This window comes from Oncorhynchus kisutch, linkage group LG13 (genome assembly GCF_002021735.2).
Source record: "Oncorhynchus kisutch isolate 150728-3 linkage group LG13, Okis_V2, whole genome shotgun sequence".
Lineage (NCBI taxonomy): Eukaryota > Metazoa > Chordata > Actinopteri > Salmoniformes > Salmonidae > Oncorhynchus > Oncorhynchus kisutch.
The window spans coordinates 25,305,391-25,319,629 of record NC_034186.2 but is presented as its reverse complement, the minus strand read 5'-3'; the positions used below and the strand labels follow the sequence as shown (position 1 = coordinate 25,319,629).

Below are 14,239 nucleotides of genomic sequence, written 5' to 3'. Positions count from 1 at the left end.
GGTACACAAATATTTTGAGCGATTTAAAGGCTCTGCATAGTCAATTCGAAATCTGCAGTGGCCGTAAGGCATTCGTCCTCTTCAGAAGTCAGTCAGCGCAATCATACTTCTTGCGCTTCGTAGAGCAGAGCTTTTGTCAGTTTATTTTTATTTACACAACCTCTCTACTGTCAACCAATCATGTTAATGTGGAGCTTTACGGAGTCCTCGCATTGTTACAAAATTTGGGAGACGCGCGGCGATGCGGTACAGAGCTCGATTTGGCCTGCTGAGGGTCTGCAATTGCGTATTTCTGAAGCAAGCATAAATTGTATTTTACACAAATTACACCTTTTTAGTTGTCTACACGAATAATATAGTCATCACACCTCTATTTTATGTTTTTTGAGATTCACAACAGATATGCACAGTATTCACTCTGAGTCAGCCAGTACCGATTCTACAAATATTTGCCATTATACCCTACCTGTTTTATGATCTCCAGCTTCATCTCCCCTATTTGCATTAAATGATTCTTGCATTCAAACCATTTTGACCATGAGTGATCACTTACGACAGTAAGCAGTGAACTGATTCAGAATGAGATGGGCTGGTGGCTTCATTCCCCATTAGGACCAATTGTGCTTTATTAATGAAGCCTTTAGATATAATGTACTTTTCTAATAATAATGACTGAGCAATATTGTTATCTCTGGGTTGTGTGTGCGTCTGACGCCACTCTGTGCAACGCTTGAAATGTGCAGCCAGTCAAGTGGAACATTAAGAACTATTTGGATGCTCGTTAAATCCTTGGCCGGACAGGCGCTTTGTTTGTTTGTGAGCGTGGGAAAGTGGATCTAAGGCTCCATTAGATAGGGGCTATGATGGTCGCTGTGTTCGGCTTTGTTAAAGCGTATTGCCTCAGAGTAAACGCAGCGTTTTCAGAATCAAACAGTCTCTCTTTGAGCTGCTCAACCATTACATTTACATTAGGGATTCTTCAAGCAATAGGCTGTCATTTTACTTTCATCCCTTTACAAGGAAATGTACAGTATGCAGTCTGCAGACAAGTTAAGTAATATCCCTGTTTGCAAATCTCGTAACATTCCCCTGTACTCTATTCTTCAAATGTTACAAAAGTCTCGATCTAAACTGACTGTGTTTTTCTAGTGATGTTATCTTTTTTTCACAGTGCAAAGCCCAAGCCGACTGCTGAGGTCCATGAGAATGAAGTAGTGAAGCAGGTACTGCTCAGGGTTATGGAGGAGTCAACCTGGGATAAACAACACTCTTCTGTTTTGATGGAAACCCATCATGGATTCCCTCAGAACCCTTCTTGCTACTTGGCATATTCCTCGTTAACTGTGTGTGTGATGCATGTAATGCTTTTATGAATGTATTTTGTCTCCATCTTTGTCTTTGTGTTTCTGTAATGCCAGGATACAGGTCAGGAAGACCAAGAAAGTGACAGCGACAATGAGGATGATGATGAGGATGACATGTGTGTAACCATTGGAGCCCCGTCTCAGCCGTTCAGGTGATAGTCTAGACAACAGCAACGTGTTAAATACAGCAGTGTGTTACTGTCCTGCAATCTGGATTAGTTTTGAAGATCCAATTTGAGTTGAAAAGAACATTATATATCAGACCCTGTACACTGTTAGATGGAAAAACCTTTTGAAGAGAGCTTTTTTTCACCTGACTGTCAGCGCGACGGACGTCAGTTGCTGTTGCCTCTCCTTTCTCAGATAATTTTATGAGTCATGATTATGGTTCCATGTTACAGTATGCATATTTGGCAGCATGCCTTATTCTCCTCACCCCATGTCACTTTCAGGGTTCTTCAAAGCACATTGCCCAGAGTCATGAAGGCAGCATGTCTCTCAGTGTGTGTCTCCTTGGTGGTGATGATGATAACGGTGTGTGTTTTTGTTTTTCTTTCTTTCATTGTGTTGTACCTTTGGATCCACACCTGTTAATCTCATCATTAAGGCTGCAGGGAGAACACATGAATCAGGTTAACACTCCTCACCTAGGCCACATAGGTACACTTCAACTATAGTTGAAGTGTACCTATGATGAAAATTACAGGCCTCTCTCATCTTTTTAAGTGGGAGAACTTGCACAATTGGTGGCTGACTAAATACTTTTTTGCCCCACTGTAGGTCATGTATGTGTCAGTGCATGCTTGTTCCACGTTCACCTGCTAGTCGGAAATGTCAGAGTTTCCTAATTCCAACTAGCACGTGAACGCGGCATTATTTACCCATCCAGACCCTCATTAATTGTAGTGGCAAGAGTGTGAAGTGAATGTGTCACTGACTGTGTGTCCTGTCATCTCTGGTGCAGTTTGCCCCAAAGCCAAAGGAGTGGACGTGGATGCACAGGGTAGTGTTAACGGAATCCCTGTGTTGGAGGTCGACGTGGAGTCTTTTGAAGAAAAGCCATGGAGAAAGCATGGTAAGTGGTGTGTGTGTGTGTTGGTTGGTGTGAAGCAGGGTTTCCGCCTGTAATAGCTGGCTTTTGGCCGATTTAAAAAATAAATTAAACAAAAATATAATAATAGAAAAAACGATAAATAAAATTGATGCTGGCCAATTGTGCCTTCCCCTTCCAAAATTGTTTTATTTTGAAATAATGCTTTTGACTGGTCATGCTTATCGGTCTCTAGGATGATTAGCATAATTGAGTGGAATTAAATTGCCGTGTGTATATTCATTATGCATCTTATTTATTACACACACACACAACATACAGATACAGAGCCCTTAAGCGGAAAATCTGTCAGACAGCGCGAGAGCTGAGAGTTTCTGCTACAGCTCCTCAAACAGCTAAGTTGTTGCTGCTGGAGTGAAACATGCTTTTATAATCCCAGTCATTGCTCAACATTTCTAAATGCAATCGCGTGTTAAACATTTTGATGGCCACAATTAAAATGAGCATTTAATTTTTTTTATTATCCACTGGTAATTGAAGCGCGCTTCCCATTTGCCATTCAAATGCATAGGCAACAGAAGGCAGGATTCATTAGCACGTTAAGCACATCACACATCACTTTGTAATTACCTGGAGGCAGTATGCATTTTGAAAACATACTTAATTGTTTGAAACCTGAACGTTTTACTACATATTATGAGGCATGTCTTACCTTGCTTCAAAGTAGCCTAGCAAAAATCTGACCATATCTGTGGAGGCAATTATTTAATAAAGATTTCCATATGCCATTGAAACCAGAAGACTAGTTCTCTCATGTTCTACTGGTTTTCTTTCATTGTCCAGTAGCCAAAGCACAATTCTAGTCATATTAGCAACCCATGCTAGTTGTTACATCTTTATATCTCCCCTCTTTCTAAATTTCTAACGGATATTTTCATCTCTGAAACCACTTGCATCTGCAGTGTGCTTTTGACAAAGTTGTTTTCCTGCTAATTGCATTATGGAACAAACATTTGTGCAGAGCCTACTGCCTTGTGTGCATTGTTGCACTCATATTGTGAAGAAATAGTTTATCAACATTTTAAGCTAAATGTTCTGATCTGTTGCATCAAACTCATTGCTTTTCAAAGTTTTTTTTATGTAGCCTAGGCCCACTGGTTGTATGAATTTGGGATCTATCATCCTACAACTAGCCCAGAGTCTGTTTGGAAAAGGCCATTTCTTTCTCGACAGTCTGACCAATCGAATAGGTACACTTTTCTACTATGGAGGATAGTAGATTGGCTGATAAAGTAAATGTGGACTGTTATTCCAACATCTTCAAAGTGCACATCAGAATTCAGTAAGAATGACACACATTGCATCCTTGACTTGCATGTCCTGTTAAGATTAATTACCATAATCTAAATGTGATTTCTGTCATTCTGAGCAATGTGGGTTGACTCCCAATGCATATGGTTCCGATGCATTTCTCAAATATCCGGTAAATTAAAATGCTGTCGGACAAATGTCCAGGGTCACATCAGAAACCCTGGAGTGAGATTATGTATGTGCGTGTTCTGTTGCAGGTGTAAACTCAGGCCTGGCTGATGAATGGTCTGTGATACGGTCTGTTCAGCTTTTGGTTGTGTTTGTGTTTAGACTCACACTTAACGAGGACTCCTGGAAAGCCTACTGTGAGAACCAGAGGAGATTACGCAAGGTCATGAACCACACTTCAGCCACTAAACTCATGGTAAAACATGTAATTATTTTTGGACCTGGATACAAGATTATGCATTATCACAATATAAGTACAATAATTGTTCCCATTAAAGAAACATTCTCATGCTTTGACGTTGCTGAAGCTGTGTGAGTGAGTTGTTCTTCCTCTTAGGTCCAGGAATGGGACCTTCCCTGCTTTAGATCTGACTACTCCTCCCCCAGCAACCACTACAAATCAGCCTTGTCCAGGTGGGTACCCAGATTTGTCCCCCTCTCCCCCACTGTATGTATCACAGCAGCTGTGGCATGAATAAACATACTACACATGTCTGTGGTAACCACTACCAGCCGGTCATCACAGCCTCACTTCACTGGTCACTGCCACCTGGAACCCATCAGGGTGTTCAATGGGTCAAGTTTGTATTGGTCAGTGGCCCCTGTGTCTGAGGTAATGTTCTTACCGAACACATTACACCCGGAAATGTTTTGAAGGGATAATTCATGGAAGGTATGTTAAGTCACTTAACTATTAAATGGCTAGAAATAAAGGTAGAGGTGCTGCGAGCGTTGCTTAGTTAAACTGCTCTGTTCCCTCTAATGAAGTCCTCATGTGCACCACCTTCCGTCACGTTCCCGTTAACGGCCACCTGTGAAGGGAAGTTTTTAGCATTGGGGCAGGCAGAGCCCTGCGGGGAGCTGTTTTTAGTGTGTGAAGACTGGGGCCCTGGAGTTTTACTGCTCAATTACATGGGCCAATCATTTACGGGCTTGAGCCCGTAGCAGCAGACGTTAGCAGACTGTGTTCGTAAACACTCCTGTCCTCTCAGCCCCATGGACTCATTCTGGTTCCACTCAGGCACCAGGTGCTCTGCACCTCATAAGGAAGAGTGATGGACTATCACAAACACACAATCCTCCACCCCGCCACTCCTTCTTGCTTTCCCTCTGGCTCTGTCCCTCTCTCCTACTTTCTTGCTCGCTCCCTACAATTCTGTCTCTTGTGAGTTTAGCAGGGCTCGTGTCAGGGTGGTCCAGACTACAGACTGAGGGGGATAAGGGTGATTAACACAGGCCACTTAAGTAAAGGTCCGTCTCTATATGATACCCCCCTTCCTCAGCAAGGTTCCCCTCAGTGGAGGGGATGTGAGTCTGAGCGTTACTCAGCGGTCACGCTTCTCCCTCTCTCAGTGACACGACCGACAGAAGTTAAGCAGAAAGTCCAAGCATGACAAACACAAATACACACAGCATTGTGCAGCGGATGAAATGTTAAATATTGCCTCCCTACACTACAGACCCTCTCGCTCCCTCTATTGAGCTGTGAGAACGAACGCTGGTGGCTCCGGAAGGGTGAAAGTTCAAACATAGATGGTTTAGTATGAAGATGTGTAGAAACTGCTTCTCCAATAGAAATCCCAGATCATGCTTGTAGGCGATGTCATGGCGATGTTCGGCTAGCTAAGCTAATGCGCAGAATCACGTCATTGGTTCTAACGGTCGTCTCACGCCGAACTGCGCATTTTCAGGCTGTCAAATCAAAGGCACTCCTTTGATTATAAAGTTCTTTTTCACAAGGTTGGAGTAATAACATGTTCAGCTACTTAAGACATTGGCTTAAGTCTATGTTGTGCCATTAAATTTAGAGAAAATGAACAACTAAGGAATAATTTTTCACTTCTCTCATTGACCTCTCAAAACCTCTGTCTGCTTTGCAAGCATTCCCAGACGTCTCGCATTGTTGGGCCACTGGGTTTGGAAACTTTGTGGTGCAAACTTGATGCTTGTTTGGATGAGTACATATTGTGTTGTATTGCATTCTCTCCACATTTCCTCAAATCAAATCAAATTTTATTATTTTGGGGCGGCAGGGTAGCCTAGTGGTTAGAGCGTTGGACTAGTAACTGAAAGGTTGCAAGTTCATATCCCCGACCTGACAAGGTACAAATCTGTCGTTCTGCCCCTGAACAGGCAGTTAACCCACTGTTCCTAGGCCGTCATTGAAAATAAGAATTTGTTCTTAACTGACTTGCCTAGTTAAATAAAGGTAAAATATATATTTTTTAATTGGTTGCATACACATATTCAGCAGATGTTATTGCGGGTGTAGCAAAATGCTTGTGTTCCTAGCTCTAACAATGCAGTAATATATAACAATACACAACAATACACACAAATCTAAAAGTAATAGAATGGAATTAAGAAATAACAAAGAATCCAATTCAGGAAAGTTGTTTTTCTGGTCGTAATGCTGGTGAGCTACCGACTCTGATATCCAAAAGTTATTTCCGGCTGTATGTAATAAATCAAAGAATGTTCTTGGCTAATAACGTGAGAAATAACACACACACACACACAAATACTGCAAAGATGTTTAGGAGCCTGACTGTGTCCAGCGTAAGGGAGGGTTAGTTTGGGCCTTTCTTCTCTGTCACATATTAAATCCATGTATCTTTGAGAAAGTAGATGAAGAAATGACATGTGTATTGGCTTCTGGCTAAGCTGCTCTGTTTTATATTTATTTGATATTAGGGTGCTTTTAGAGGCCAGATGGAGTGACTTCTGGTTGATGCAGTTTTTATGCTTTCCCTTATAATGTTTATTTCAGATTAAATCCTAGTTACCGAAAAGGGGTTAGTGTCCCATCTGTATCTGGGGAGGGGAGGGGGGGATTTGGGGAAAAGTTAGCAGAGTGCAGTGAGAAGAAGACCCAGTTAAAGGAGGTAATGTGTTAATAAACCTGGAAGAGGGTGATGGGGGTCACAGGCATTAGATAATATACTGTATATACACTGAGTGTACAAAACTTTAGCAACACCTTCCTAACATTGAAATGCACCCCTGTTTACCTTCGCAACAGCCTCAGTTCGTTGGGGAATGGTCTCTACAAGGTGTCGAACGCGTTCCACAGGGATGCTGGCCCATGTTGACACCAATACTTCCCACAGTTGTGTCAAGTTGGCTGGTAGTGGATCTCTACTCCAAATAGCTTGTTCCATCTCATTCCCCAGATGCTAAATTGGATTGAGATCTGGTGACTGCGCAGGCCACTGAATTCACTGCCATGTTCGTGGAACCATTCCTGTGCAATCCTAGCCTTGTGGCATGCGGCATTATCCTGCAGAAAAAAATAAATTTGCAGATGGATACACTGCTGCCATGAAGGGATGCACCTGATTGGCAATGATGTTCAGATATTCTGTGGCATTCAAAGGTTGCTCCACCTTTATGAAAGGGCACAATGTGGGTCATGAAAACACACCCCACACCATCACACCACCACCACCAGCCTGCAATGTTGAAACGCGGCATGACGGATGCATGCTTACCGCACCAATAGGTCCACAGACGACGCAATCACACTGCACACTGCCCTAACCCATCTGGACTAGAGGAATACCTATGTAAGAATGCTGTTCATCGATTACAGCTCAGCATTTAACACCTTAGTACCCTCCAAACTCGTCATTAAGCTCGAGATCCTTGGTCTCGACCCCGCCCTGCGCAACTGGGTTCTGGATTTTCTGACGGGCCGCCCCCCCCCCCCAGGTGGTGAAGGTAGGAAACAACATCTCCACCCCGCTGATCCTCAACACTGGGGCCCCACAAGGGTGCGTTCTCAGCCCTCTCCTGTACTCCCTGTTCACCCATGACTGTGTGGCCATGCACGCCTCCAACTCAATCATCAAGATTGAAGACGACACTACAGTGGTAGACTTGATTACCAACAACGACGAGACGGCCTACTGGAGAAGGTGGATAGTTTTAATTTCCTCTGCATACACATCACGGACAATCTGAAATGGTCCACCCACACAGACAGCGTGGTGAAGAAGGCGCAGCAGCACCTCTTCAACCTCAGGAGACTGAAGAAATTTGGCTTGTCACCAAAAACACTCACAAACCTTTACAGATGCACAATCGAGAGCATCCTGTTGGGCTGTATCACCGCCTGGTGTGGCAACTGCTCCACCCACAACCGTAAGGCTCTCCAGAGGGTAGTGAGGTCTGCACAACGCATCACCGGGGGCAAACTACCTGCCCTCCAGGACACCTACACCACCCAATGTCACAGGAAGGCCAAAAATATCATCAAGGACAACAACCACCTGAGCCACTGCCTGTTCACCCCGCTATCATCCAGAAGGCGAGGTCAGTACAGGTGCATCAAAGCTGGGACCAAGAGACTGAAAAACAGCTTCTATCTAAAGGCCATCAGACTGTTGAACAGGCATCACTAACATACTGACTCAAATCTCTAGCCACTTTAATAATAAAAAAGTGGATGTAATAAATGCATCACTATTCACTTTAAACTATGCCACTTTATGTGATTTGTACATAACCTACATTACTACATTATTACATTACATGTGTATACTGTAGTTGTTGTGAAAGGTAGTTGTTGTGAAATTGTTAGATTACTTGTTAGATATTACTGCACGGTCGGATCTAGAAGCACAAGCATTTCGCTACACTCACATTAACATCTGCTAACCATGTGTATGTGACCAATAAAACTTGATTTGAGGTACTCGTGGTTTTCTCCATACGCTAGTCCTCCCATCAGTGTGAAATAGCAGGAACCAGGATTCATCAAACCAGGCAATATTTTTCCAATTCTTCAGTGTCTAGTGTTTTTTTGTTCATTTGGCCACAGTTTCTTGTTTTTTGCTGAAAGAATTGGAACTCTGTAAGGTCATCGGCTCTCATACCCCATTCATGTCAAGGTACGAAGAGTATATTTTATGGGTCTTTGGGCACCAATGTTGTACTGGACTGTCAGTCGACTAACTGTAGCCAGTCTGTTTCTCTGAACAATTCGTGTCAGCCTCTTTTGTCCTCTTTCATCCCCTGTTTTTGACCACTGGCCTGATGTTGGCTGGATGTCCTTTGGATGGTGGACCATTCTTGATACACACTTTTGAGTGTGACAAACCCATCAGCATTGCCGTTCTTGACACACTCAAACCGGTGTGCCTGGGACCTACTACCATACCCCGTTCAAAGGCACTTAAATCTTTTGTCTTGCCCATTCACCCTCTGAATGGCGCACATACACAATCCATGTCTCAAATGTCTCGAGGCTTAAAAATCCTTTTTTAACCTATCACCTCCCTTTCATCTACACTGACATCAATAAGTGATCAGAGCTTTCACCTGGATTCACCTGGTCAGTCTATGTCATGGAAAGAGCAGGTGTATTTAATGTTTTGTACACACGGTGTGTGTGTGTGTGTGTGTGTGTGTGTGTGTGTGTGTGTGTTATGTATGTATAGACTGAACAAAAATATTAACGCAACATGCAACAATTGCAATGATTTCACTGAGTTACAGTTCATATAAGGAAAAAAGTTAATTGAAATACATTCATTAGTGCCTAATGTATGGATTTCACATGAATGGGCAGGGGCGCAGCCATGGGTGGGCTTGGGAGGGAATAGGCCCACCTACTTGGGAGCCAGGCTCAGCCAATCAGAATGAGTTTTTCCCCACAAAAGGCCTTTATTACAGACAGATATACTCCTCAGTTTCATCAGCTTTCCGGGTGGCTAGTCTCAGACGATCCTGCAGGGGAATATGCCGGATGTGGAGGTCCTGGGCTGGTATGGTTACACGTGGTCTGCAGTTTTGAGGCCGATTGGACGTACTGCCAAATTCTCTAAAACAACGTTGAAGATGGCTTGTGGTAGAGAAATTAACATTACATTCCTGCAGTCAGCATGACAATTGCACGCTCCCTCAACGTGAGACATCTGTGGCATTGTGTTGTGTGACAAAAATGCTAATTTTAGAGTGGTCTTTTATTGTCCCCAGCACAATGTGCATATGTGTAATGATCATGCTGTTAAATCAGCTTCCTGATAGATATGCCACACTTGTCAGGTGGATATATTATCTTGACAAAGGAGAAATGCTCACTAACAGGGATGTAAACATATGCACAAAATGTGGGAGAAATACGTTTTTGTGCGAAAGGAGAATATCTGGAATCTTTTATTTCATCTCATGAAACATGGAGAAAGGGGGATACCTAGTCATTTGTACAACTGAATGCATTCAACTGAAATGTGTCTTCCGCATTTAACCCAACCCCTCTGAATCAGAGAGGTGCGTGGGGCTGCCTTAATCGACAGCCACGTCATCGGCGCCCAGGGAACAGTGGGTTAACTGCCTTACTCAGGGGCAGAACGACAGATATTTACCTTGTCAGCTCTGGGATTCGATCCAGCAACCTTTCAGTTACTGGCCCAATGCTCTTACCCGCCAGGCTACCTGCCACCAACAATTTACATGTTGTGTTTTATATATTTTTCAATATATATATTTTAAGGCAAATGCCTTACTTCTTATACCACATCAGGATGTTATCCATACACTGGTAAACAGATCACATCCTGAGATTTAAACCATGTAAAAAACAAGAGATTTACCCAAACTTGCATTCCTTTTTATGCATGATCTATGCACAGAGACATATTGTGTTGGGTTTTTTGTATGTTTACTCTGTTCTGCTCTGGCCAGTAGAAAGACAAACGGCACCACCAATGTTACTGGAGGACAAACTGGTACCATCAGCCGGGTAGAGGAACAGAGAAGTCACAATATAGAAGGAAATAACATCCAGGTTTGTGTGTCTGTGTTATTCTAAACTACACCTTGTCTTTCCTCTTGATTAATCTAGTAAATTTGCTTACCTAGTCTGAGCTTTGTTTTTGTGTGTCTCTGTGTGTGTGTGCATGCATTACAGGTGCTTTCCAAGCCATCTGACGCTGAGCCTACTCCCACTAAGATGCCCCCCTTCTTCCCCCCGCCTCCTTTCCCGCCTCCACCCTACAATGTCAACTCCGCCCCTCCACTCATTCCTCCACCACGTAAGTTACCTCAGCCCCTCACAGACAAACACACACACACACACAAACATTGCTCTCTGTCTGTGTGCCCTCTGTTCAGCAGAACAGTTATGCAATATAAATGGCAAGGTTATGGATTGAATAAAGACACTGCTTGAAGGTCGTGGGTCAGACAGACAGACTGGTGAGAGTCACTCTCGTGACATCATGGGATGTCAAGGAAAAATGGCGTTCAACTATGACACTCTCTATCTCTTCCCCTCTCTCCCTCTCTCTCTATCTCTCTCATTACAGTAATGTATCTCGACAATCGATACCTCGAATATCCTTCAACTCTTGTCAATGTAAAAAGGGCCTTACTTTCATTGTGTGGGTGCATCATTAGTACAGTTGAGGGGTTTGAGGGACCAGATGAAAGTGTAACCTTGAGAGTTGCAGGTGTAAATCCCATGCTGGGAACCCATGAAAGACAGGCACCATAAGTGGTAATAAATAACACTGCATGTCGAAGGACATGTTTAGATTATTTTTAGATGATTTGGAGGTGAATGCAGATGGGTTAACATAAACAGGTGTGTGTAATTCTCTCCAGGTGTGTGGGTGCCAGTGCTGTCAGTCTGTCGGACTTCCTCCTCATCGCCTGATGAATATGAGGCAGAGGGCAGGAAGTCCCCCCTGGCCTGAGCTCACAGCTGAGCGCAGGCTGCCATCGCTTCATCTTCAAAGATTCCAAAATAGCACCCCTCACACACTCCCAGCACCCCCTAAGTTCAATGAGCCCGGTACCGACATGTTGTTCAACCTGTGCCAAATATCCTAATACAACCAAAATATCAAACATCCTGTTGACCCGGCAAACCTGGCTTTCCTTCTTTAAGTTACAGGCTCTGCCTCCTTTTGTGATGCAAATGTTCAACGTGATAAAAATAGCTCCTGGAAGAAAAGAAAAGTGTAGAGCCAGCAGATTGGAGGGAGAGAGAGAGAGCTTTGTTACTCTTGGTACCATAGGGTCACATTAGTGGTGTAGTATTATTGCTTGATAGGGCCAGGTTTTAGCGTGGGGTTGTGTTGTCATTGCAGGCCAGTCTGTGTAGTGAAGCACTAAGGGATGTTGTCTGGAGCTCTAGTGTAGAACTGGTGGTACTGATCAGTGTAGTTTGGCACATACATTGTGGTTAGTTTGACACCTGTACTGACTGATATGGCTGTGACGGTCTTGGAATTTGAGGTTGCGGTAATTGGCCAGGCCAATGTACAGACACCAACATAATCGTTCAAGGATATGCATATGCTTCCTAATAAAACCTATTTGAAACAAGCCATTACACTTCGTTATCATCATGGCGTTTCATTACTATTATTCAGGTTATTACTTTTAAATATGAATCAACAAATTAAGAAATGCCAGGTTGGGGAGGATCTGTGGGATTTTTGTATCGACACATCATCAGCTGAGTCAAAATAAAGATATTCCTACCTTGTCTGTTGGCTTTTCTGCATATATACACAATCAATCAGTCAAATCAAATGTATTTATAAAGCCCTTTTTACATCAGCCGATGTCACAAAGTGCTATACGAATTTCTTTCTTTATTTTACCTTTATTTAACTAGGCAAGTCAGTCAAGAACAAATTCTTATTTTCAGTGACGGCCTAGGAACAGTGGGTTAACTGCCTGTTCAGGGGCAGAACGACAGATGTCAGCTCGGGGGTTTGAACTTGCAACCTTCCGGTTACTAGTCCAACTCTCTAACCACTAGACTACCCTGCCGCCCCAAAGCCAGCTATCGTTCAAAAGTTTGGGGTCACTTAGAAATGTCCTTGTTTTTGAAAGAAAAGCTCATTTTTGGTCCATTAAAATAACATCAAATTGATCAGAATAACAGTGTAGACATTGTTAATGTTGTAAATGACAATTGTAGCTGGAAACAGCTGATTTTTAATGGAATATCTACATAGGCGTACAGAGGCCCATTATCAGCAACCATCGCTCCTGCTTCCAATGGCACGTTGTGTTAGCTAATCCAAGTTTATCATTTTAAAAGGCTAATTGATCATTAGAAAACCCTTTTGCAATTATGTTAGCACAGCTGACGACTGTTCTGCTTAAAGAAGCAATAAAACTGGCCTTCTTTAGAATAGTTGAGTATCTGGAGCATCAGAATTTGTGGGGTCGATTACAGGCTCAAAATGGCCAGAAACAAAGAACTTTCTTCTGAAACTCATCATCCTATTCTTGTTCTGAGAAATGAAGGCTATTCCATGTGAGAAATTGCCAAGAAACTGAAGATCTTGTACAATGCTGTGAACTACTCCCTTCACAGAACAGCGAAAACTAGCTCTAACCACAATAGAAAGAGGAGTGGGAGGCCCCGGTGCCCAACTGAGCAAGAGGACAAGTACATTAGAGTGTCTAGTTTGAGAAACAGATGCCTTACAAGTCCTCAACTGGCAGCTTCATTAAATAGTACCCGCAAAACAACAGTCTCAACGTCAACAGTGTACAGTCGTGGCCAAATGTTTTGAGAATGACACATTCATTTTCACAAAGTCTGCTGCTTCAGTTTGTATGATGGCAATTTGCATATACTTATATATGTTATGAAGAGTGATCAGATAAATTTCAATTAATTGCAAAGTCCCTCTTTGCCATGCAAATGAACTGAATCCCCCCAAAAACATTTCCACTGCATTTCAGCCCTGCCACAAAAGGACCAGCTGACATCATGTCAGTGATTCTCTCGTTAACACAGGTGTGAGTGTTGACAAGGACAAGGCTGGAGATCACTCTGTCATGCTGATTGAGTTCAAATAACAGACTGGAAGCTTCAAAAGGAGGTTGGTGCTTGGAATCATTGTTCTTCCTCTGTTTATCATGGTTACCTGCAAGGAAACACGTGCCGTCATCATTGCTTTGCACAAAAAGCGCTTCACAGGCAAGTATATTGCTGCCAGTAAGATTCCACCTAAATTAACCATTTATCAGATCATCAAGAACTTCAAGGAGAGCGGTTCAATTGTTGTGAAGAAGGCTTCAGGGCGCCCAAGAAAGTTCAGCAAGCGCCAGGAGCGTCTCCTAAAGTTGATTCAGCTGCGGGATCGGGGTACCACTAGTAAATAGCTTGCTCAGGAATGGCAGCAGGCAGTTGTGAGTGCATCTGCACGCACAGTGAGGCGAAGACTTTTTGAGGATGGCCTGGTGTCAAGAAGGGCAGCAAAGAAGCCACTTCTCTCCAGGAAAAACATCAGGAACAGACTGATATTCTGCA

At 43.1% G+C, this 14,239-nt stretch overlaps 1 protein-coding gene across 2 annotated transcripts; it reads left to right on the top strand.

Annotated features, from left to right (window-relative positions):
• The first annotated feature begins 866 nt into the window (after positions 1 to 866).
• Positions 867 to 12,451, top strand: LOC109901590 (pre-mRNA 3'-end-processing factor FIP1-like). Of its 2 annotated transcripts, none has more exons than XM_020497588.2 (9): positions 867 to 1,223; positions 1,419 to 1,516; positions 1,817 to 1,898; positions 2,329 to 2,439; positions 4,057 to 4,150; positions 4,292 to 4,368; positions 10,642 to 10,744; positions 10,868 to 10,991; positions 11,563 to 12,445. In XM_020497588.2, exons 5-9 carry the CDS (start codon positions 4,121 to 4,123, stop codon positions 11,652 to 11,654), a joined length of 426 nt encoding a protein of 141 aa, XP_020353177.1. In that variant the 5' UTR covers positions 867 to 1,223; positions 1,419 to 1,516; positions 1,817 to 1,898; positions 2,329 to 2,439; positions 4,057 to 4,120; the 3' UTR covers positions 11,655 to 12,445. The 2 variants fall into 2 exon arrangements, with proteins under 2 accessions (XP_020353177.1, XP_031641684.1); XM_031785824.1 differs by having other exon boundaries at positions 871 to 1,223; positions 10,645 to 10,744; positions 11,563 to 12,451.
• Positions 12,452 to 14,239: the final 1,788 nt, after the last annotated feature.